General features: G+C 38.4%; 1 protein-coding gene across 1 annotated transcript in view; it reads left to right on the top strand.

Moving 5' to 3' along the window:
• Positions 1-22,990, top strand: part of EYA1 (EYA transcriptional coactivator and phosphatase 1) — a 261,299-nt gene that overhangs the window by 192,282 nt on the left and 46,027 nt on the right. The window contains exon 12 of the mRNA XM_006155104.3: positions 15,224-15,313. Within this exon, the coding sequence (XP_006155166.1) occupies positions 15,224-15,313 (90 nt within the window). The remainder of the gene's footprint in view (positions 1-15,223; positions 15,314-22,990) is intronic.

The raw sequence follows: 22,990 nt of genomic DNA on the forward strand, positions 1-22,990 counted from the left end.
CCCCGGGGGGATGGTCACGCCGCAATCCCTTCTCCTCCATTCTCCTCTCAGGATCTTGAGCACGCACGCATGCACACGCACCCGGCGTAAGTTTTAAGCCACTGGGTCCGGGACGCGAACCGTGGTCGACTACGTGGGAGTCCAGCGACATAACCATTACGCTAACTGCTGGTTCCCAAGAAAGTTTGAACTTCTATGAACTTCTACCTAGTCACCAGAATAAAGCAAAAGTCATGCAACAATGTACCCACGGCCCCTCTTCCCTTGAGACCTGGGTGAATCCACACTGTTTTCCCTATTGAGTATGAGCCCGTATAATACCATGTGGTCTCCAAATTAGGGCTACCCAAAATTTAAGATACCATCAGAAGAATTTGTCAGAATATGGGATCAGCAGATGGTATAATGGATACGTTGCTGGACTCCCACATGGCCAACCGCGTTTGAGTCCCAAGTCTGGAGGCTTGAAACTCACACTGGGCATGTGTGTGTGCCCAAAATCCCAAGAGGAGACTGAAGGAGAAGGAATTGCTGCCTGGCCATCCATCCGGAAAGTGATTTCTTGTTCTCTCTCTCTCTCTCTGGTGAGCACACATGCCTTATGGGGGGGAGGGGTTCTCTTTAAAAAAAAAGAAAGAAAAATAATTTGTCAGAATAGAAATGATACTCAAGTAGCACACCTTAGCATTCTAATCATAGAGTAGTTTTCGTTGTGGTCAATAGTCATGAAAAACATGCATGAAATAATTCAGAAAATTGCAGTACTGAATGGCACCCCTCTCAGATTGCACACATAAGACCTCCAAGGTAATACAGGCTCGAGACTCCAGAATGCACACCTGCCTACACATCCTTCTCCTGCCTAAGGCACGATTTATTTCCTGGCCTGACATTAACAAGTGGTTCAGAAAGTCTTTCATAATTTATAGAACACACACATCGTAGTGTAGGAGGTGCTTAGTCATAACTCCTGCCTTCAGGGAGCTTATAAATTAATAAAAGAGGCTGTTGGTGAGAGAAGAATGACTCTTCAGGAGCAGTCCACTATTGGGGTAAGACTTCAGAATTAATACCGCTCTAAATCTACTAAGAGTGAAACTGCAAAATCACCAAAAGAATAACAATGCTAAGAAAGAAACAAAGACCCTTTATATTATTCATCACAGGCATTCCACAGTAGCTACAGCCATTTAACTAGTAAGAGATATGTAGTGTTAGGATGTCAAATGGTAACACTAGCACTGAGGGTTGGGTGTGTGGTTGTGTGTGTGTGTATGGAGGAGGGGGATTAGGATTTGCAGGAACTGTACAACCAACAAGTAAATGCCAGAGGCCCATAGTGAGATGCTTCTGCTCCTAGGGTTACCACTATTCTTAAATTACACTGGGATTTCTCCTTTGCAGCTGATCAACATTGTAGTGCCACACTGCTGTTCCTGAATGTAAGAGATGACGATATAGTGGCTTCAATTATAAATATAGCAGTTCCTCTGGGTTCCTAGAAAAGAACTTCCCATGTGATAAAAATGAGTAGAGTTAGCACAGGCAAAACAGTGTGTGACAGACATTCTCGTGTTTGTCTAATCTTTATTTTCATCTGAGTACAGATTACCCAATTAAATCCTAGTGCCATCTCTTCAATAAAAGTTGATATGTTGGGGCCGGCAAGTGGCGTGGTGGATAAGGGCGCTGGATTCCCACATGACCAACCACGGTTCGAGTCTCTGACCTGGTGGCTTGCTTTCTCACTTTCCCTCTTTCACGCTCTCTCTCTGTGTCTTTCTGATCAAATTTAAATAAATAAATAAATAAATAAATAAATAAATAAATAAATAAATTGAATAAATAAAAATTAAATAAATAATTCTTTTAAAAAAGTCGATATGTTGAAGAACTTGGTAAATCTTTTTCAGTTTTGGCTTTTAAATTTTGGGGGGCATTTGAAAATTACAGTTGTGGTGTGGTTTAATTTTTCAAAATAAATAATTTTATTCCACAGTTTTATCTCAAATGAAAACCAATTTTAATGAATATTTTTGTATCTTTTTAACTTTTTGTTATAGAAATTTTCCAATATGTACAAAAATAGATGGACTACATAATGTAATTCAATGTAACTTCTTTAGCTTTCACAGATATCAAGTCCTAGCCAATCTTGTTTTATCTTTATCACATCCTACCACTGCCCTGTTATGTCCAAGGATTTTTTTTTTTTTTTGGTCATAGGGCACATGCATTGCCAGAGAGAGAAAGAAAAGGAAAGTGAGAAATCGGCCCCCAGGAGGAACAGCCATACCACAGTCTCTTCTCCTCTTGTGCTCTGGGGCATGCACATACACAGTGTGATCCTCAAACTGCCAGGTCTAACACCTGAACTGAGACTGACCATGTGTATATGTTCTCTAGAGAAATGTCTATTCAAGTTTTCCCCTCACTTTTTAATAGGGTTGTTTGTTATTTTGTTGTTGAATTTTGTTGTTGTAGGAGTTCTTTATATATTCTGATATATATAACCTCTTGTCAGATACATGATTTGCAAATATTTTCTTCTATTCTGTAGGTTGCCCTTTATTCTGTTAATTGTGTCCTTTGATGAACATAACTCTTTAATTTGATGTATTTGAATCTATCTACTGTTTTCTTTTTGTTATCTATGTCATGTCAAATGATTTTTGGGTAATTTCTAAGAAATCATTGCCAAATCCAGTGTCATGAATCTTTTCTTCTAAGAATTTTATAGTTTGGCTCTTACAGTCTTTGATGTATTCAGAGTTAGATTTTGTTAATGGTGTAAGGCAAAGGGCTAACATCACTTTTTCAGTTTTCCCAACACCCTTTATTCCCCATTGAATGATCTTTGCATCCTTGTCAAAAATCAGTTGACAACTGTATATGCAAGGATTTATTTCTATCTTTCCATTCTATTCTATCAGTCTATACATTTGTATTTATGCCAGAACCACATTATTTCAATTACTCTGGCTTTGTAGTAAGTTTCAAAATTGGGAAGTGTGAGACCTCCACTGTGGTTATTTTTCAGGATTGTATTTGCTATTCTGGGTCTCTTGAGATTCTATATAAATTTTAGGATGGATTTTCATGTATTTGCAAAAAACACCATTGAAGGTTTGACAAGGAGTACATCAAATGTTGAAATCATTTTGGGTAGCATTGAAATCACAATATTAAGTCTTATACTGATGAACGTGAGATAGTTTTCCATTTACTTGTCTTTTCTTTCAACATCGTTTTGTAGTTTTCAGTGTGCAAATGTTCCGTGGTTGAGTTTTCTCCTAAGTATTTGATTTCTTTTGCTGTTGCTATTGTAAATGAGGTTGTTTTCTTAATTTCATTCCTGGATTGGTCATAATTAGTGTCTAGAAACACAACTGATTTTTTTAATCGTGCAACTACAATGTATTTGTTTATTAGTTCTAAAAGTTTTTACGTAATCCTTGGAGTTCTGCATATACAATTGTCATTGCAAAAAGTTATTGTTGTACTTCTGTCTTTACATTTGGATACCTTTAATTTATTATTATTACCTAATTGCTGTAGTAATTAACCAGATTTCTCTCTACTGTAGGGTTTATGAGAGTCTTTGTTTATATTCTTTTATCTGACCTGTATCCTTTCAGCAAGAAATACCTGTAAGGTTTTCAAAACTTCAGTGTACTTGTTGGAAAGCCTTATTCAACAGCCTTTTATCAGATGTTCTTATTTAACCTGTACATCTGTGTGTGTGTATGTCCGTCCAGAGATAGTTAAGAAAACTCAAGAGTTTTGAGAGTTTTTTAAACCAGAAAGCCCTTAAGTGAATTAAGTATTGGGTCATTAAGAAAGTCATGACACATTTTTGCATAGAAAAAAGGAAAATACTTCATGACTTTACCCACAACCTGATATATATATAGATCTGCTGCCAGGGGTAACTCAGCTTACAGTTTCTGTTGCAGATAACTAGCCCAGAGCTATTTTTTATGAGGCAAGGTTTTGAGATTAAATTTAAACCACTTTCTGAATTTTGAGAATTTCTGAAATAACTCCTTTCGTTGAATAACTCTTCAATGTTAACTATATCTCCTTGACCAAGGCTTTGACTGTAGTCCAGTCATGAGTAACCTCATGCTGAGTAACCAGGCAGGTGCCACACTCCTTTATTATGTTTCAAGAGCATAGTGAAGTTCTGTTTATCAACCGTAGTTTCAAGTCAATCAACTATTGTGATTACTCTATAGATATTCTGGATGGTAAGTGGCTAACTTTCAAGGTAGATTTAGCTATCCTACTTGAGGATTGAGCAAAGCCTTAGGCATTTTCTCCACAGGAGTTTTCTCAAGTCTCTGAGTGTAAGATCTGAGTTCTGGACCTGTCTGGTCGGTCTCTCTCTCTCTCCCTCTCCCTCCCCCTCTCTCTCTCTCTTTCTCTCTCTTTCTCTCGTGCACTTGCATGCTTATGTCTCTAATCATACAGTCTCACTTTTAATGATTAAATACTAAAGGATAAATGATGTATATGATAATTCAAAGATCAGTCCACTTGGCTATGCAGTTACTTCTAGGTTTCAATGGATTTGGTGCAATTCCTGGATCCCATCTGAATGATGACTTCCCCTGGTTCTTAGATCTTCAGAGCATGGGCTTCTTCTGTCTGCCTCCTAGATGTGGGTTATTTTTCTTGGGGATAAGAATTACTCTGTCCAGGAATCTTGGTTGGTATGTTTTGTGAGAAGCAATGGCAGCCCCTCTGGGAATGGTCACTCTTCATGGTCTCAGTTTAGTATCCATTCACATCAGTTTTGCTGATGATGAGACTCTTAAAATATGGTCACTGTGGGCCTGCAGATGGCTTGGTGGTTAAGACACTGGACTCCTACATGGCCAACTATGGTTCAAGTCCCAGACCTGGTGGCTTACTCTCTCTTTTCTTTCTCTTTCTCCCTCTCTCCCTCCCTCTCTTTCCTTTTCCTCTCTCTCTCTTTCTCTCTTTTGCACATACCCTATAACAAATTTAATAATAAATAAAGTTAAATAAATTTTAAAAACAAATAAATAAATGTTTACAACAAAAAACAAAACAAACAAAAGAAAGAGTCATGATCACTTCAAAAATATTGGCAGGAGGAAGTTATGTGAAAATTCTGTGGAAAGTGCTGTATGTAATAACAGCAGTAAAAGGTCATTTTGAGCTCATAGATCCTAGAAAGCAATGCTGCAGAGGTAGGGGAGTAAACCACACAGTCATTCTTTCACTTGTTTTTTTTTTTTTTTTTTTTTTTAACCCCACAACCTTTTTTTCTTTTTTTTTTTTTTTTTTTTTTTTTTGGAGAAGTTTTTTCGCTATAGGGCACGTGCACTTGCCAGACAGACAGAGAGAGACATAGAGACAGAAAGCGAGAAATCACCCCCCCCAGGGAGGATAGTCATGCCGCAATCCCTTCTCCTCCATTCTCCTCTTGGGATCTTGGGCACGCACGCACATGCACCCGGCATAAGTTTTAAGCCACCGGGTCTGGGACGCGAACTGCAGTCGACTACGTGGGAGTCCAGCAACATAGCCATTATGCTAACTGCTGGTTCCTTCACTTGTTTTTAATGAAAGTCAGATAGTGGACATTTGGGGGTGACTATTATCTTGAAACACTTTGCACTTCATACCCAACATGGATGAAGAATGTTGGTGCATCTTTTGGGAGTCATATATGGAGTCCCATGTCTGGATTGTTGCAATAACAATAGGAATAACAACAACATAGTAGTAGTAGCTACTATACCTTACTATGGTATCATGTCCAGAATTGTATTCATTCATCATTCATTTATTCATTGACTTATTTATTGAATTCTCAGAGGACGTTTGTGCTTGCCAGAAAGAGAGAAGGCACTCCACAATGGGACTTGGTCATGCTGCAATCCCTTGTCCTCCAGCTCTCCATCTTGCTAGGGTTTTGGATCTGCACATGTGCCCAGCATGTTTCTCAAGCCACCAATGCTGGATTCAAACCACATTCAGCCCTGTTGGATCCAACTCCCTTAATAACTAGGTGCCAGGCTAGATTCTTAACATCTCACCCATTGAAATCTACCAAAATTTAATTCCCATTTTACTGTAGAGGGACCTGAGGCCCACAGTTTAATTTAACTTGTCCACCATTGCACAGCCAATAAATAGCAGTCAGAATTTCAGTAGAGAGCCTGTGATGACAAAACCTGTTATATGGCCGATACAAAAATGTACATTTTGAGTGTTTTTCTACCCCTGTGCAAGAATTCTTTGTTTGCAAGTTGTAAGCCCAATTATTTTAAAAGGATCTTTCTTAATTTCTGTGATATGTAGTGAAAGACTGATCTTGGAATATTAAATAAAATGAAATAAGAGCTGGGCTGGTTGACTATTGTAAACTCTCTTTACGAGGCAGTTTCCTTACTTACCACCCTACGAGAGTTCCTGGATAGAAGTTGGAAGCAAGTGGCAGTCATGCAGGATCAGCAATGTCTGATGTGAGAATCTCAGCAAAATCAGATTTCTGAAGCCGTATGTGTTGTGCTTTCTACAAAGTACACTTTGACCATTGAAGTTTATCAAATGTCCTAGTTCATCTATGAAACAAAACAGGGAAACGAAGTCACATCCTAGTCCTCTGAGGCTCCAGTACCCACTTCAATCTGTACACATCCGTTTCTTTTATTTACGTCAAACCTGACATACAGCTTTAAGACTAACAGACATGAATCTCTCTAGCTCTTATATTTTCTGGTATTTCAGTATTTAGATGCATTGCTTTTGTCTAGATACATTGTTTTAGAAATGTTTTCATAAAATCTGTATAGCAAATATCAGGCTTAAAAATAAAATCAAGAGACAGTTAAGATGGAACAGTGGACGAAGGATAATGCTGGCATATAGGATGATGATCATTTTGGTCTCTTGGCCAGTTCTGTGTCCTAAAAACAGAAAACTATCTTGAGGTAATGGGATAAAAAATCACTCATCTGGGTTGACCAGTGGCATAGTGGTTAAGGCAGCTAGACTCTTCATGGCTAAATTCTGACTTTGCTATTTATTGACTGCACATTTTGAGTCTCAGACCTGGTGGCTTAAAACACATGCCTGGTTCATGTGTGTGTGCCCAAAATCTTGAAAGGAAAATCGAGGAGAAGGGACTGTGGTATGGCCATACCCCCAGGGGTTGATTTTCCACTTTCCCCCTCTTCCCCTTCTTTCCCCCTCCCTCCCACTTCCCTCCACTTTCCCCCTCTTTCCCCCTTTCCTCCTCTCTTTCATTTCCCTCTCTCTCTCTCTCTCTCTCTCTCTTGCACACACTCCCTCTGGCTAATTAAAACCAAAATAAAACAAAAATCTTATAAAAATAATCACTCAAACAAGAACAAAGGCAAAACAATTGTTTTTGGCCTGGGTCTATAGACACTCAGCAGATTTTACTCTTACTTAATTTTTCTGCATAATACTACTTTCTGTTCACCAGACCACTTTGTTTATGATGTGAAACAGTCAAGGGTAGCCTAGCAGTGCAACAAATGCTTTCTCCCTTCTTTCATGACTTCAAGGAGACATTTGCAATCGGACATGCTATCCAAGTAATTTCAGAGTGGGTTAAATTTCACGTGTGTGTGTGTGGGTGTGTACACGCATGCATAGTTCTTGGATTTTGTGTATTGTGTTTTGTTTTGGGGTAGAGCAACTGAAAAAGGAGTCTCCAATAGAAGAATTTCCTGAGCATAAGACACCCAATGTAAATTTTAAGCCACTGGTTCTGGGACTCAAACCATAGTTGACATTAGCTGTTACACCAACGACTCATCCCATTATTCACTTTTTAATTCTGCAGCTCCTTCATGAAATAAGAAACCTGATAAAAGATTTTATTATATTGGAACCAGCAGTTAGCATAATGGCTATGTCGCTGGATTCCTACATAGTCGACCACGATTCGAGTCCTGGACCCGGCGGCTTAAACACACGCCGGGCACATGTGCGTGCATGCCCAAGATCCTGAGAGGAGAATGGAGGAGAAGGGATTGCAGCGTGGCCATACCCCCTTGCTTTCTGTCTCTCTCTGTCTTTCTGGTGAGCGCACGAGCCCTATAGCAAAAACCTCTCAAAAAAAAAAATTGTATTATAGTTTCTCTTTTTGAATTTCTCTTTTTGAGTATTTCCCTATACTCTTCAATATTTACTAGAGAACTAAATTTCAGAGCATCTAAGAATATAGTTTACCAAAAGTTATAATGCATACCCCTACCATGTTTTTTTAATGATCTCTATTTAATCACTGTATATCTTCACATTGTACAACATTGCCTTTCCTAGCATGAATATGGTGCATATTAGGTCAGATGTTGCCATATTCATTATCACTCCTACCAAGTTTAAAATAATTTCCTGCTAAAATCTGTTAATTTTGTCTACTTCATTAAACAGAAAAAATTAAGACTTTGTATGCAGCTATTCCACCAACAGGCTGCTCTTTAATCAGATAAATAACATTTGCTAATGGACATGCTTAATACTACGTTATGTCAACATGAGTTTAGAGGTCAAGTGCCAATTCTTTTTTCTAGAGTAGGTAAGTAGGACTTTTTTTTTTTAACTGATACTGAACACAAGCAACTAACTAAAGCTCAAATTCAGTATGTTCCCTTTTTTTTTAATTGAAATGATTTGAAAAACTCTGTTTACTGTTTCTCATTCATTTATTCCACCACCAAACTGGCAATGCCCTCATATTGCTGGGGTTCCAGAGATGTAGAGATAAAACTATATAAGGATAAGAAAATAAATAATTATAGTCTGCAGGTCAAGACAGTTGTTTAAATGCTGTAAAGAAAGAGAAAACAAAACAATCTAACTAAACAAAACACTAGATACTAAGTAGAAACACAAAGTTCCCTGTTACGCATTTTCAGAGAATTAATATTCATGTTTCTAAGAGATATTTTTGCTATAGGGCATGTGAGCTTGTCAGAAAGACAGATAGAAAGTGAGAAATCACCCCCACACCACAGTCCCTTCTCCTCCATTCTCTTCTTGGGATCAATGTAAATTTTAAGCCACTGGTTCTGGGACTCAAACCATAGTTGACATTAGCTATTACACCAATGACTGATCCCATTATTCACTTTTTAATTCTGCAGTTAACTATTTTAATTCTTAAGCCAAAAGGAAATTAAATCATAACTCTTAGAAAAAGAAAAAAAGAAAAAAAAAAACTGGAGTAAAAGCTCTAAAGCTAAACCTCCACCATCCTTAGATGAGAACACATGCAGCTGTGGACCCAGTGACTGATCAGGCCAGGCAGGAAGAGGTGGGAAAGAAGAGGCACTGGGCTGGTGGAGGAGCCATGAGGGAAAGGCTGTGTGCAAAGATGGGGATAGGAGCACACAGGTGCAGCCAGAGACCACAGTGATTAGGGTGGGCAACCTGTGAGGACAAAACCTGCCTCCATTTTCCTTGAGATCTGTGGGTGGGAGCTCCCACCAAAGCCACTTTGCTTTACATTAGACCTCTGTATTGTTATCTTTTGAAGAAAGAATTTCATGACCAAAAAGAATTTTGAAAAGTCATCAGTAACAGAGCACAGCAGTACATTGTGATGCTCTGTGAGGCTGTTCACAGGGGAAGGTTCCCAGTTTGCATCTGGAGCCCTCCCTCAGCCCAGTGAGCATGTGCAGACCCATAATCTGGGGCTGGTTGAAGGTGGGGATGGAGCAGAGTGTCAGGATTCTGTTGTGGGTTCTGTCTCTCTTTCTCTGTGTCTCTCACTTATGGAAGAAATAAACTTAAAAAATTAGAACTTAGACATCTACATGTTTTCTGTATGTCATGAAGTGTTTGTGTGTTTTCAAAAAGAGAGAGGAGAGTACAGTCAGTGTAGTGACACCCTAAAAACAGACCCCAGAGATAGAAATGACTACACATACTACAGAGGAGATCTCTGGCTGGAGGTGGGGAGTGAGGTATGAAAAAAAAGATAAAGAAAACTTGAACTCAGGTCCAAGTTGCAGAATGTCAGTGACCAAGTTGACATGGGAATAAAAAAGAGACCGTTAGGAGGATGCCACAGTTTGGAGTTGGTAGGATGCCATTCTTTTAAAGAAGGAATACAGCAGGTTTACAGAGGAAGTATGAATCCAACTTACTGTATATTGGATTTCAGAGAGTCTGGGAGATATCCAAGTAGAGATGATGTATACATCATTGTTATACAGATGGGATCTAAGATCTATCAGACAATGAGCTGGTGGTGAGTGAAGGTGTGTATTTGGACCGACAAAGCAGTATGAATAGAGTGAAGAATGGATGAGAACAAATTCCAAGGGACAAGAGTCATTTAAGAAGTAGGTAAAGGATGATCGGATTCTAGGAAGATGCATAGGAAAGACTAATGATGTCATAGATACCAAAAAAAGAGAAACATCAAGGAGGAAAGTAGACAGAAGGAAAGTAGACAGCAGTGGCAAAAGCCACAGAAGGTTCAAGTGTAGAAAAGAATGGAAACAGTTATTAATAATATTGACTTAAAACAAGCTGTTACTTAAAAGCAGGAAAGCTCCAAAAAATTTTCAAAAGTGACCTCTCATTATTTTTAGAAGAAATGTAGGGGGAAAAAACATTTCATATCTGTAGCTCTTGGATTGTTATTGCAAGAAATTGCTTATTACAGAAAACATAAGATTAAACCAAAGGTGTAGTGATTTTAGCATCTCAGTTTTGGTCTAAGACTGTCTTTTTTCCTTCTAAATGTGCAGAATGAGCCATCAAGCTGTAATTTACCTTGTTCAATGATTGCTTTTGTCACATTTGACTTGTATCAGACAGTTTTGAAAATTTTAAGTGTTAAGCTATTATCTGTTACTATAGGAAAATAAAATCTATTCTTTTGTTTGTTTAGAGAGCTTTTTGCTATAGAACGCATGCACTTGCCAGGGAAACAGAAAGTGACAAAGAAACAGAAAGTGAGGAATCACCCCCTGGTGGGATGGGCACGCACACACATGTGCCCGGGTATGAGTTTTAAGCCATCAGGTCCAGGACTTGAACTGCGGTCAACTATGTGGGAGTTCAGTGACATAACCATTACTCCATCTGCTAGTCCCATGTTTTTGATATGAGAAGAACTCCAGTTGCTAGAATATATATGTAACTAAGAACACGGTTACATGCCTGTCCTTCTGCTAGTTTCTTCTTAGATAAAACACTTAGGGTGAGATGGCTTTGCCTCCTGCAAACTCCGTTACCATGCGCGAATCACAGCACACAGCTGGAACTCTGTGTTCCTGTCTCTAAAATCAAAGGGTAGGTGTCCCCTAGAACTCTGCCTTTCAAACTGGAGATCATGACAGGGCTACGAAATAGAAGGTATCAGAGTGCATTCCCTGCAGTGGGTAAAGTCCTGGTTTGCTAAACTAACAGTTCAGGAGTGTGTGTGAGTGCTCATGTATGAAAATGAAGGAGAAAGGGGACCAGGCAGTGACACAGTTAAACACAATGCCCCATGGGGCTGATCCATGTGGAAAGTTCCGGGTTTGCATCTGGAGGTCTCCCCAAGTTCACCGAGCTTGTGCGTGCCTGTGATCCAGGACTGGCCAAAACTGGGGATGGATCATAGAATTAGGGCCCTGTCGGGAGTGCTGTCTGTCTGGGTCTCTCTTCTCTCCCTGTCTCTCTAACTTATGGAAGAAATAAAGTTAAAAAGAGAGAGAGAGAGAGACAAAGGTAGATTACTAGATCATGGTGTAAAATATATTTTTTACTGTGGATTGTGACTAATAGATGATTAAAAACCACTGCTTTTGACCAGAACTTCTTCCTGTTTTAAAGTTTTCTGTTCCAGTTAACTGTCAAATTGTTCTTCTAGTGTAGGAAATGTTTCAAAACAATACTCTGGAGTGGCAGGTATAAAAACGATTAAGGAATAACTGCTCATAACAAAAGAGAATAGCATTAAAGGGTGAATAAAGCCAACATCTGCATTGTATTTTACTACAAGATTGAACAAGCCTTTAAAATTTATTAGTATTCCAGCTAGCAAGTCATTACTGTAATTTATGAAGCAAACTGAAAGTCTGCTATATATTAATAAACAACAGAGTAATTCTTTTGATGATCATATAAACAACCAAATCGAAGAAGAATAATACTTTCTCAAAAGTAACAATACTCTGGCACATAAATTCCAGAATTGGCAATTAACTAAATGTGGTGTGTCTCCACCCTTGCCACATAAAAAGATTCATTGACATGGTTATGAGACGAGTTGGTGTATTTTTATTGGCCCGAACTAGGGAGAGTAAACACCTTAGTCAGGTGTTTTGTTTTAGAAACAGCTGTTGGAACTTCCCCTCCTGGTTAATTCTGCTCTAAGGTATATTTGAGCATGTGCTTCTCACCATGTTTACTGATATTTAGAATCTTAGTGAATGGACAATTTATTTTTTTTTTTACAAAACCAAGAGAAAATGAGTTAGTTTTTCTTATTTGTGAACTGTTTTTAAGTCTTCTACAACCTACAAAATTTCACAGATTTCAGATGGTGTTAAAAAGAGACCATTTACAAATAGTAAGACCTGTGAATCAGGAAATTTGAAGGGATTGTTCTCATTTGTCCCTCCCATCACAGCAATTGGACAGTCAGTGAACCCTGGGTTCTTTATTTCTGCTCTGTGGTCTTAACAATCCTGGGGTGGGGCATGGTGGTTAAGAGCACTGGACTCCTACATGGCCAACCCTGGTTCAAGTCCCTGGACCTGAAGGCTTTCTCTCTCTCTCTGTCTCTCTCTCTCTCTTTCTCTTTCTCTCTCTCACACACACACGCACACTTTCTCCCTCTGTCTCTCTCTGGTCAAATTTAAATAAATAAAGTTAAATAAAATAATTATTTAAATAAAAAATTAAAAATCCTGTGGTATTTGCTTTGCTTCTTGCTAATCTAATCCCCAACTTTTGACAATACTAAGTCTCATCCCCCTTTCCATCATTAGTCAGCTGGCAGAGAAGGCATAGGCAGGAGGGGAATTGAGGCAAGGGACGTAACCCAACATTTTTTACAAAGCCTTCTTGTTCATCTAAGATTCCTGGAAGATAGCTAGCTGGTGGGCCTTGCTGGTGAGATGTGGGCAGGGCTGGCTCTGTCTCCCTGGCTTGAGCCGGTTGGCCTGTGGCAGGCACCAAGTCTACCACCTTCTCCACTTTCAGGACCCTGCTCTGTCCTAGGGTATAAGCACATACAATTGTGCCAGACTGAGAGATAAGATACATATATGTATTTTTTTATTAGTTCGATGTGACAACATTGTGTTTACCTTCTAGCCCTCTTATTTATTAAATGAACAGGCTCCAACGATTTAAGGACACCAAGTGAGCTCTTTGTAAACAATTTCTTACTGCCTTCTGCCACACCAAAGCTCAGGAAAAGGGACTTGAAGGAGGATTCCCAAGGGCATGATAGACTTTAAATGCCTGGGGAGCAGGGAGTAAGACGCAGCAAGTAATGCAATTCAGAATGAAGACAGTGTGTTTAGAAGGCAATTTAGAAAATGCACAAAGTGTATATGGGGCAGTATTGGATAGTAAGAACATGATTTTCTCTGGGTTTTATGTTCTCAACTCTAAAACTCAAATAGTAATGGTACAGGGTCTATATAAAGCCATAGTTTTTCTAATTACAATGTCCTATGTTAAATGATGATAGGGATAGTTCCTGTACTAATTCTCCAGGTGTGCTGTGATAATAAAAGAGTATATCAAAATTTCTGTTTTGTGGAGAAATTTAAAATGTCATGCATAAAAGAGTTGATGTTAGAATGTCAACAAAGCCTTCAAAAACTCATAAGCCTAGCGTACTTTCACTCTAGAAGTTGTTTTCTTCTTTACTAACTGGGTAAGGTCTTCAACCATGAGCCATGCTGCTTCTTGGATTTTATACGTTACAAGAAGTAACACCGTAAGAACAGCACAGATTTGTATATCCCCAAGTTCATTTCAGTTGCAGTAGACGTCGGTAGGATATGGGTCATGGGAGACAGATGAGCCATCTTCACTCGTGTCCAAGGCTTGAAACTAGGTAGAAGCCTCTGTACTTGCCTCTGGCTGCTAGGTGCCTGGGTAGTGTCACATGAATGTCAAGATCAGCTGTGTGAACTGGACATGGTACCAGGTGGTCAGAGTCATTTCTTCCTACTTTGAATATGGTCAAGTTTGGCCAGCAACCTGAATAAATGCAAATCATCATCATCATCACCACCCAGAATAAAATTTCTATTTATTATCGTTCTAAAATTAATCTACACTGTATCTGTTTTCTGTTATTTGTGGCACTGCATCTAGATACTCACCATGGATTTCGGTGTCAAGTAACAGTGGGTGGCTTTGGGATTCACTGAATTTCTTGCCCCTGCAACAGACATGGGAAACTTGATTTCTTCCACTTTATGTTTTTCAGTAATCCTTGATATTCTATTTTTCATAATACTTTAGGCAGTGTTATGTCTTCATTGTGCAAAGTACCAGAGATATTTGGGGCTTTATAAAATAAGTAAGTCAAGTTTGCACAAGGATAAACCATGCACACCACAGCAGTTGGAAGGTCAGGTGTGGTGGTAAAACATGGTGTTCTGTGAGCCTGATTCACACGGAAGGTTCTGAGTTCGCACCTGGAAACTTCCCTGAGTACTCCGGGCATGCATGATCTGTGAGCTGGCTAAAGCTGAGGTTGGATCACAGCAGAGTTGGGGGTTCTCTCTCTCTCTCTCTCTCTCTGAAAGAAGAAATAAACTTTAAAAAAAAATTTTTTTGAGAGGCTTTTCCTATAGGGCTCATTCACTCGCCAGAAAGACAGAGAGAGACAGAGAGACAGAAAGTGAGAAATCACCCCCTAGGAGGGATGGCCACGCTGCAATCCCTTCTCCTCCATTCTCCTCTAGGGATCTTGGACACGCATGCACACGCGCCCAGTGTGAGTTTAAGCCACCGGGTCCAGGACTTGAACCGTGGTCGACTACGTGGGAGTCCAGCAACATAGCCATTATGCTAACTGCTGGTCCTTTAAAAACTTTTTTTTAAAATGTTTAAAAGCAGCTAGAGCCCAAATCCCTGTCTTTGTCTCTTGCTATGGGCCTTTCCTGATACTGACTCCCTCTCTGTGTGACCCTGTTTCATGAATCTGAAGTATGTATATTCTTGACCTGTAAAATTCTCCTTTTAGGATCCACCCACTTCAGTTTCCCTCGGACTTCGAATGGAAGAAATGATTTTCAACTTGGCCGACACACATCTATTTTTTAATGACTTGGAAGTAAGTTCTGGTTTTTTATACATACTTCATATTGCATGTCTGAAAATAGGTACTTGTTTTAAAAATAACAATGGGATATTTTTAAACATATATAATTGCAATAATGAGATAAAGTAATTATCATGGGCAAATATTTCATGTTCATGGTATTTCTGTTTTGCTTTGCTTTCTGTTGGCTATTGTTTTTTTGAAATTAGATCCCACGGGACTACTGGTAAGGATTGAAAATTGATAACAGGAATCTTGAATATTATGTCAGTCACGGTGGTAAAGTGATTAGTCAACACCCTGCAGTACTGAGGCCTATGGGAAGGTCCTGGGTTTGCATCCCAGGGTCTCCCTGGATATGTCTGGCCCAGGTACACAAACCCATGACCTTTGGTTGGCTGGCAGTGGATCCTGGCATGCAGACTAGTTATGGTCTGTCTTTCTCTGTCTTCCAGTCTCATGGAAGAAGTAAATAAATAAGCTTAAAAAAAGGATCTTAAACATTAAACTTTGTTGATGATCAGAAGCGATAGATTTCTTAGTTTCACCATGGGGATGTATTACCTTTAGAATATAACAGAACTCCTGATATTTGTGCAGGCTGTCTGTGTCCGTTGCTGGGTTGGATCTTATCTTGCTGGCAGGTCCACGTGGTTGGATGACATTTCAGTAGCATCCCTGCTCTGGGATGCCAGGATTTCTTATGTCAAATTGCTGATCTTATTTGTCCATTAACATGTCAGGAAAAACGTTGGCAAGCTGGTTACTAAATGTGTCACGGGTACTGACAAACATGATGACCTGGGTTAACGGCATTCTTAACAATAAGGCATACTGCTTTTCATATCTGCATTATGAGAACACACAACTCTAACTCCATCTCACTCCCTTCTTAATAGAGACAGTTGTTTATTTAAATCCTGCTGTTAAGCAAGCTTGTGAAAGGGCTGCCAAAAAGCATTAATCGCCAGGTTGTTGCTTTGCTAGATTTTATAAATGTATGTTATTTCAGACAAGAGAGGAATCTGAAAGATTCAAATAGAACTTCCACTGATCAGAGTTAATTGGCAGCAATTGGCCTTTAAATATTTCCTGATGTTTCCCTTTGCAAAATCAAGCAAAATGCACCTTATTTAATAGATGAGCCAAAGTCATTTGAAAAATGCCAGTGTGTGACAGAACTTAAATGTGGTTTGTTCAACATCTGTCCTGTATTTTGATTTCTTTTCATCTGCAATGAAACCACTCACAGACGAATTGGCAACTGCCAATGCAATAAAATTATTTAAATGTGCTTTAATATTTTTCCAACGCTTTGTGAAATATTTATTTTGATGCTTAAGGGTAAAATACAAATTTATTTATTTTTTGCATTTAAAGTCTGTGTTTTTCTCAAGGAAATTACATGTAAGGCATTACTAGTTTTTAAAGTAAAAATATTCCAAGTGACAAGTTCAGAATTACCTTTAGAAAAGCTTAAGAATCACGTTTAGTTTCAAAAGTTGTTTCTGATTTATTATGCATTTTACTTCATAAGAGAGCAACACAAAAAACTTTTTATTTTACTAGTGTGTTTACTAGTATGTTAAAATTCTTTTCTTAAATTTTCATTTGTTTCAAGAAGATATGGACAAGGCTGATAATCTTTCCAGGATATCTTTGTTGCTTTTATTGATAATAGGTGTTAATAGCACCCACACAGAAGAAATTAGCAATAATTTGCTAATTATAAACTCTGCCTTCTTAAAAATCCCAAACTTCCTATGAAGTGCTAAAAAATGAAGTTAGGGAAAGTAATGACTTTATGTAATATAGACCAAAAAACTTCTAAAGCCAGTTTTGGTGTAATGTAGTCAAATTTTTATTTCTTTATTGGCTACATTTACACCGAAGTGTGTACAGGTTGCTCATACCCTGACCTGAGCATTTGAAATTCAAAATACTACAAAATCCAATGATTTTTGAATGTCAACCTGATGCGACTCGTGGAAAATTCCACACCTGACCTCATGTGATGGATTGCAGTCAAATCAAAATATTGTACATTACGTTAAGGCTATGTGTATAAGGTTTGTATGAAACAGAAATTAATCTCATGTTTAGACTTGGGTTCCATCCCCAAGATACCTCATTATGTATATGCAAATATTCCAAAAAAGAAAAAACAAAACAAAAGTAACTCCACAATCTGAAACACTTCTGGAGTTAAGCATTTTGGTCTAGGGTTGCTTAACCAATATACAAACTGAAGCAGTACTCAAACAAATACATTAAAGTTATAGTGTAGGGATGCAGTGAGTGTTGTTTTTCTATAAATTCAAATTTAAAAAAAGAATTAGCAGTTTATGCAGTTATTGAAATATTAGATTCTACTCTTGAAATGAGGGCAAGTTGTAAAGTAGAAGAGGATGTAAAAGTATAATTCAACCAGATATATCAAACAATCATGGAAAAATGTTTAAACTGATATCCTCATGTAAGTTGATTTTAAATTATTTGACATCAGAGTATTATAAAGGTATCAACACAAATACAAATGAAAGATTCATTTTAGCCTGTCTTTGAAAATTGTTTACTTGTTCTAGTTTTACACAATACTTTTCACATAAATTAGTTCTTACCATTATTTTTAATCTTTACTTTTTATATTTTTGTAATTCGACAAACCTGAGGCTGGTCATTGCAAATGTAAGTTTCTTTCAAAGTAAAAAGTAAAATTATTTCCTGGCAAAAATAAGTGTACTGCATAATGCTCTTAAGAAAACCCAAATTACCTCATCTGGCAGAAATGATGTGGTAATGCCCGATTTCACGCTCGAGTTAGCAATGTGCAGTGGTAGTAGGGGATGTCAATATTTTAATATGTTTAAATTACATGGTTTTACCTTGTTAAGGTCTAGGGTACGAGTCGTTTCAAAGTGTTTAACAATCCCTTGTTAAGCTTAAAGTGTGATTTCTAAACTCTAATTATTGATGGTTAGCCTTGTTTTCTTCTAAAGTCTTAATTTTCCTAGCTGTCCCTGTGTTTAATTTGGTTAGTTCACTCTTGGACTCAGTCAGACATTGTGAATAATGAACTACACCATGGAAGGGCTTTCGGTAGCATTCCTGTTATCAAAGCAGGTGTTTGAAGAGGGTATTAGACTATGATTTAAAAGAGTCAGGATATAGTTTTTCAAATAGTATAGAATATCTTCATTGAATTCTAAAAAAAAAAAATCAAACTTAATTTTAAGAGTTTTGTTTGTCATCTCACTTAGTGATGTTTTTTAATTTGAAAAAAAATCACAATTTTCATTAATTGTATCATTCCAGAAAAAAAATTAAAGGGAAAAATTTTGTTTTTCTGTACTGTTAAAAATGTTTGACATGTTTAAAGATTGGGAGTGACAGAGACATAATTATAGTAGGAAATAATATTTTCCCACTCCAGAAGAAAGATTTAGACTTCAGTTCTGTAGTGTTCTTCTGGCTGTTCTAATGTCTCGCATCTCATTTTATGGCAAGGTTTCCTCATACAATATAGTGATGCTTATATGGAAGTTAATTTTTATGAATAACCGCATGGAATTGTAGGTTTTTTCTGGCTTGTTTAGAAAGTATGACTTCTGGACTGGAGGAAGACAGTTCTGTCTGTTGAATGGTTGTTAAAAGGCAAACAGCAAACGGAGTGAAGAAAGGCCTCAGTGAGTGGATGGTCATGCTTCAGTCTAACTGTCACTGGTCAGTTCTGCTGGATGTTTCCCAATTAAAAGAGAATAGTTTACATAGGTGATGTAAGTCTAAATAAAAATAAGGAAGGGGGCTTACACTGAATTTTCTCTTTCTGTCTCATGTGAAGCGATATGACTGTGTGGGTGTTATGGTTGCCATCTTTGCCATCAGCCTTTTAGAGTCTGCAGAAGCAGGCCTCTGGTCTCAGGTCTCACTTCTCCCTTGCAGGCGTTAGAGTTAGGGGTAGTGGGCACCCTCCTTCAGTCTCCCATGAGATACAGGCATGCGAAGCCATTGCACACACCGTGGTCACCCAGCTAAGTGTGATGCTGTGCTGGATCACTGCTATTCACTCTCCTAGTAAATTGTTTAGTCGGGCCAGACCAGGGGATTCTGTGGTGTCAGAATTGACAACACGAACACTTCTAGCACCTTCTGGGACCTTCCATGATGTAGACTCCAGTCCTAGATCTGATTTTTAAGCATTGTAACCTTGTTTTCACCTTTTCTATTCAGAAAAGGCTAGGGTCAGAATGTTTTGGTCTCATTAGAGTCTGAGTTTGATGAATCGAAGTCAAGGGAAAGGATGTTGTGGGCACAATTTAGGTAACACCATAATTTAAAGGGAGTGCCAATGATTTTTCCTATAAAGCATAGAAATTAATTTACCCTTTGGTTTAATTCAGTCTTTAAACTTGCAATGATATTTTAATGCTTTAAAACTTAGGTTATCATCTATTATTATTTATATAAATATATATATAAATATATATATTATTTTTAGTTATGACAAGAATTTTTCTTCAAAGTATGCTATATCAATACTAAGTAACTTCAATGTCAAGTGAAGCACTTCGTGCCGACTTAATTCTTATGCTTCCAATGGGTAAAATATTTAATTCGGAAGTCTTTTTTTTTTAATTGTCAGAGGGTGTGCGTACTCAAGAGAGAGAGAGGAGAAAGCATCCCCTAGTAAGAAAGGGTCATGCTGCAATCTCTTCTCCACCATATCTCATTAAAATTTTTTAAAATTTTTTAATTTTTTAAGAGTTTTTCTTTTTGTTATAGGGCATGTAGGGCACGTGCACTCGCCAGACAGAGAGAAACAGAGAGACAGAAAGCGAGAAATCACCCCCCAGGCGGGATGGCCATACCGCAATCCCTTCTCCTCCATTCTCCTCTCGGGATCTTGGGCACACACGCACATGCGCCCGGCGTGAGGTTAAGCCACCAGGTCTGGGATGTGCACCGCGGTTGACTACGTGGGAGTCCAGTGACATAGCCATTACGCTAACTGCTGGTCCCTCCACCATATCTTCACCCTCTCAGGATTTGGGGCACACACATATCTAGTGTGTTTTGTTTGTCTTTTCTTTTGTTTTCTTTTCTTTTTCTTTCTTTCTTTCTTTCTTTTTTTTAAGAGATATTTTTGCTATAGAGCATGTGCACTTGCCAGAGAGTGCCAGAGAGACAGAAAGTGAGAAATTATCCCCCGGAGAGGAGGTTGTGCTACAATCCCTTCCCCTCTCAGGATCTTGGGTCTACACACACATGTGCCTGGCATGAGTTTTAAGCCACCAGGACCAGGACTTGTACCACAATCAACTACATGCAAGTCCAACAATATAATTATTACACCATCTGCTGGTCCCTCTAGTGTGTTTTTGAAGCTACTGGGGCTGGGATTCTAATTGTGTCAGCCATATGGGATCCAGCTCTCTTAATCACTGTACTATGGGGCCAGTTCCAGAAGTCCCAGAATTTTTGAGTTGGGAAAATATAATTCCCTTGAAAGTACTCTATTCTCTATAAATAATGAAGAAGAAACCCCATATCTAGCCTTTGTTTGGATATTGGAAGTCCTGATTCTCCACGGTCAGTGACAGGGTTTTGTGGGTGCTTGCTAGGAAGACACTTTGAGAAAGTCCCAAGTTGTTTTCTGCTCTTCTTCCTATCCCTAGCCAAGAATAGCTACATGGAGGTGCGTGAGCTTGTCAGTAATTGCATTCCAAACACAAATGGTCCCATAGGCATATACATATGATTTTGTGTGCCACTTGCCATTTTCAGCCCTGTGTATAGACTTTGGGATACTTTTTCTTTTCTCCTAATACATTTAGAACGCATAAATGATGGCAGTTTTTTTCATCCTGGTAGCATGCCTCATGGCTCTTAACACCCAGAATGTTGTCTGATACAAGTAGTCCTCCCTCCTCTGTGGCTTTGCTTATGGCAGTTTCAGTTATCTATGGTCAGCTGTGATCTGAAGATATTAAATGGGGAATTTCAGAAATAAGCAGTGAAAAAAGGTTTTTGTTCCAGCCTGTTGGCACAGTCAATAGCAAACTGGAAGCCAACCACAGATCTGGATTCCTCAGGTCGACCCGAAAACATTCCAAGCATCCACGTGCTTCCCAGGATCTTGATGAGCTGAGAAGCTGGATCACAGCATAAGGAGGCCCTGTGGAGGGTGCTGCTCTCTCTCTTTTTCTTTCTCTCTTTCTCGCTGCTGTGCACGTGTGGTCTCTATCATAAATAAATAATACAAACTTTAAACAACAATTCATAAGTTTAAATTGCATGCCGTTCTAGAAGTCTGATAAAATCTCCTATCATCCTGCTTCCTTCTGCCAGGGACTCAAATCATCCTTTGTCCAGCAGAACCATGCTGTATGTGTCACCTGCCCCTTAGTCTCATACTAGCCCTCTGGTTATCAGCTCCATGAAACGAGGTGCAAATAGGATTCAATACTGTCTGCAGTTGCGGGATCCACTGGGCCCTTAGACCGTGTTTCACAGGGCACTCTTCACTTGTCGACTACTGAGTATGTGCTACATTGAGTTCTGCTGTGTTATTTTAGAATGGAATACTGATTCCTGTTTCCTTCTCCATGTTGCTTTCCTATGTTGTAGGGTGGGTTGCTTGACCTTGTTCATTTCCTAGTTAACAAGAATAACATCAAAACCCTCAGTTCTGGACCAGTGGGTGGTGTGGTGGATAAGGCAGCTGAATCCCACATGGCCAACTGCATAATTGGAGTCTCAGACCAGACTGTTTGAGCTACTGGGCACATGTGCGTGGATGCTCAAAACTGAAAGAAAGGAGGAATAGAGGAGAAGGGATTGCAACATGATCATGGCCCACAAGGAGTGCTTTTCCTCTCTCTTGCTCTCTCTCTTCCCCTTGCACCCTCTGCCTTCCCCTCTCCTGTGAGCAAATGTGCCTGCTTACAAAAAATTATGGAATTCTGGTCATATTTTATTTCTTAATCAAGAAACACAGTATTTGAATTAAAGATCAAAGAATTAAGCACCACTGCGTTCAGTTCATACAAATTCATTAAGTTGTCATTTTTTAAAATAAAAAAGTATGTTGAGAAATATACAAACACATGTTCTTTACTCTCAATTCTGTTTAGAACACTTTATGTCTTATGTATACAATATTCACTATTTCTCTAGTACAGGAAGGACCTACCTATAGAAAGTACCAGGATATGTATGTTGAATAAATAAATGGGTAAACAACAAATACATGGAAAGATATATTTAAGAATTATAACATGGATTATGTCTGGTATTTGGGGTTTTATGATTTGTTTATTTGGATTATTCCATGTATTCTAAACTCTCTATTACATATCCTTATCTCTTCTATAATTGGAAGAAAAACATATTTTTAAAAGCCATAGATAATGTAAAAGACAAAACCTAACAACTTGCTTGTAACTAATAAAATAAGATGAATGCAGCTCATTAAGGAAAACATAAAAAACTCATTAGAAGAAATGAGCAAAGTCTACGAACAGACATTGTCAAGAAGAAAGCATTAAAATTTTCAGCATACATGAAGATAAATAGATTGGATTTCATGTCTAGTAGTCCTAATGACATCAGAGAGTAAGCATTTAGCCTCTTGATCATGAAATTGACAAAGATTTAAAGTCAACGACATGGTCTACAGTAGAGTAAGAT

The sequence above is a fragment of the Tupaia chinensis genome, unplaced genomic scaffold (assembly GCF_000334495.1).
Source record: "Tupaia chinensis unplaced genomic scaffold, TupChi_1.0 Scaffold000436_1, whole genome shotgun sequence".
NCBI lineage: Eukaryota > Metazoa > Chordata > Mammalia > Scandentia > Tupaiidae > Tupaia > Tupaia belangeri.